General features: G+C 52.4%; 1 protein-coding gene across 1 annotated transcript in view; it reads right to left on the bottom strand.

Annotated features, from left to right (window-relative positions):
- The window catches only part of LOC106810948, a 36,394-nt gene extending 34,120 nt beyond the window's left edge, over nt 1-2,274 (bottom strand). Inside the window, exons 1-2 of the mRNA XM_014814429.1 lie at nt 2,227-2,274; nt 1,639-1,776 (exon numbers count right to left, since the gene is read on the bottom strand). Of these exons, the coding sequence (XP_014669915.1) occupies nt 1,639-1,776; nt 2,227-2,274 (186 nt within the window). The remainder of the gene's footprint in view (nt 1-1,638; nt 1,777-2,226) is intronic.
- Nucleotides 2,275-2,569: the final 295 nt, after the last annotated feature.

Raw genomic sequence — 2,569 nt, 5'->3', positions numbered from 1 at the left:
ACCCTACCCTTCACCCTTACCCCCTCCCTACCCTACCCTACCACCCTACCTACCCCCGACCTCCCTACCCTACCCTTCACCCTTACCCTATCCCTACCCTACCCTACCCTACCCTACCCTACCCTACACCTACCCTACCCTAACCCTACCCTACCCTACCTACACCTACCCTACCCTACCCTACCTACCCTACCCTACCCTACTACCCTACCCTACCCTGCTACCCTACCCTACCCTACCCTACCCTACCCTACTCCCTACCTACCCTACCCCCTACCCTACCCTACCCTACCCTACCTAACCCTCACCTACCCTACCCTTCACCACCTACCATAGCCTACCTACCCTACCCTACCTACCCTACCCTACCTACCCTACCCTACCCCTTGTCACCCCTACCATACCCACCCTTCCTACCGCTACTCCACCCTATACCCTATCTACCTACCCATACCCCTTACCCTACCCCTAACCCTACCCTATCCTACCCTACTCCACCCTACCCGTACCCTACCCTCTACCCTACCCTAACCCTACCCTAACCCTACTCTACCTACCGCTACCCCTACGCCTACTCCTACGCCTTACCACTACCCACCTACCCTACCCTACCCTACCCTACCCCTACCCTGGGTATTTTTTAATTCCCCCCCTTAACATCCATATCAACCCCTACCCGGTGTCCTACCTCTCCACCTACCCTATCTCCCTACCCTACCCACCGCCTACCTACCCACCCTACCCCTACCCTTACCCTACAACGCCTACTCCTACCCTACCCTACCCTACCTACCTACCCTCCTACCCTATCCTACATCACTCCACCCATCCCTATTCCTACCCTACCCTACCCTACCCTTACCCTACTCATTCAACCTTACCCTAACCCTACCAAACTACCCATTACCCCTATCCTACCTACCTACCCACCCTACCCTACCCCTACCCTACCGCTACTCTACCCTACCCTACCCTACCCCCTACCCTCCCTAACCCTACCCTACCCGCCCTACCTACCCTACCCTACCCTACCTTACCATCCCTACCTACCCTACCTACTACCCTACCCTATCCCTACTACCCCTACTCCACCCTACCTATCTACCTACCCTACCTTACCTAACCCTACTCTTACCATTACCTACCCTACTCTACCCTACCCTTCCTACGCTACCATACCCTACCCCTGACTACAGTGCCCTACTCTACCCTACCCTACCCTACCGTACCCCTACACTACCCTACTGCTACCCTACCTACCATGCCTAGCTGCTTCATCTCTGCTCGTCGCTAATGCCCTTATACAATGCATTATGGCACTGTCTCATCTCAGCGACCACTGACCTTGCTTTATACTCGACGTTCGCACTCATCGTACCAGCACGTGAAGCCAGGTGACAGTTCAGTGAGCTTCTCGTTTCGCACGACGGATCGTTCTACGACGGTGAAAACAAACGTCGCTGCGCATGCCAATCTGGCGTACCATCCGTCCTGAAGATTCTACGACGGTTCTCGGGGGGTAAATCAATCCGTCCGTGCCGACAACGACACGACGTATAGCCAGGGCTGCCTCGCGTTGCGCATGCCCTCGCGTCTGGTCATCTCGCTGGTCATCGACGGCATACTTATGTGACATACCTTTGTCATGGGATACTTTGCCAGTGTTGATGTATTGTTATATTGTATGACTCTGATGCACACAAACCTTTTTGAAGCAAGCGACACGATGATAGGCAGACGGCAGTATGCACTTCCGTAGTTTCCACTATTTGGTCGCTGTTGAACACAGACTCATGTTGAACATCAAATCATAAGCCAGGCGTTGTGGATTAATGATGGGGCCTTTTACTAAGATTTTTAATTACTTAAAGCCGTCTATAGTTTTACATCTACATTAGTGTTCTTACTGACATGTTTAAGTCATTCAAACACGTAACAATGACATAACCGGTTAGAAGATTCGCCATTTTAAAGATACCGCGCGATCCAACAACAAAAGGTCACTCGTGACAAATCACATTCTGCTCGCCGTCGGTGAAAATCGAACACGAGTTACGCACGACGGACGCTCAGCACGCCCGACGGATCGGTCACAGGTTTTTTTAATTCCCGTGCTAGAACGCATCCCGATCGTGCCAAAACGAAGCTCACTACTTGCGCGCGTCGGGCGGCCCGTGTTGTGTGCCTCTCATCATGCAGCGGCCTCGGGGTCGTTGTAGTACTTACCTTGTCACGTAACGACAACGCCGGTAGCTGCTCTCCACGGCTCGCCATTGCGGATCTTGTCCATTTGCTGCTCACCTGAAGCCACGTTGACTGCAAACAGAAAACGCGTGCATATTACTATATATATATACATATATATATATATATATTATATATATCATGCATAGAGAGAAAGAGGCAGAGAGCAGAGACGACGAGAGGCGGGAGAGAGAGACGAGAGGAGGAAAGAAAGAGTGGAGGAGAGAGATAGAGAGAGGGAAAGAAAAGAGTGAGAAGAGGCAGAGAGGAGAGCTCGAGATCAGATGGGGAGACCGAGCGTGAACAGACGGGAGAGCCGTAGACG

This window comes from Priapulus caudatus, unplaced genomic scaffold, assembly GCF_000485595.1.
Source record: "Priapulus caudatus unplaced genomic scaffold, Priapulus_caudatus-5.0.1 Scaffold489, whole genome shotgun sequence".
Classification (NCBI taxonomy): Eukaryota; Metazoa; Priapulida; class Priapulimorpha; order Priapulimorphida; family Priapulidae; genus Priapulus; species Priapulus caudatus.
This window is presented reverse-complemented; position numbering and strand designations above follow the sequence as displayed.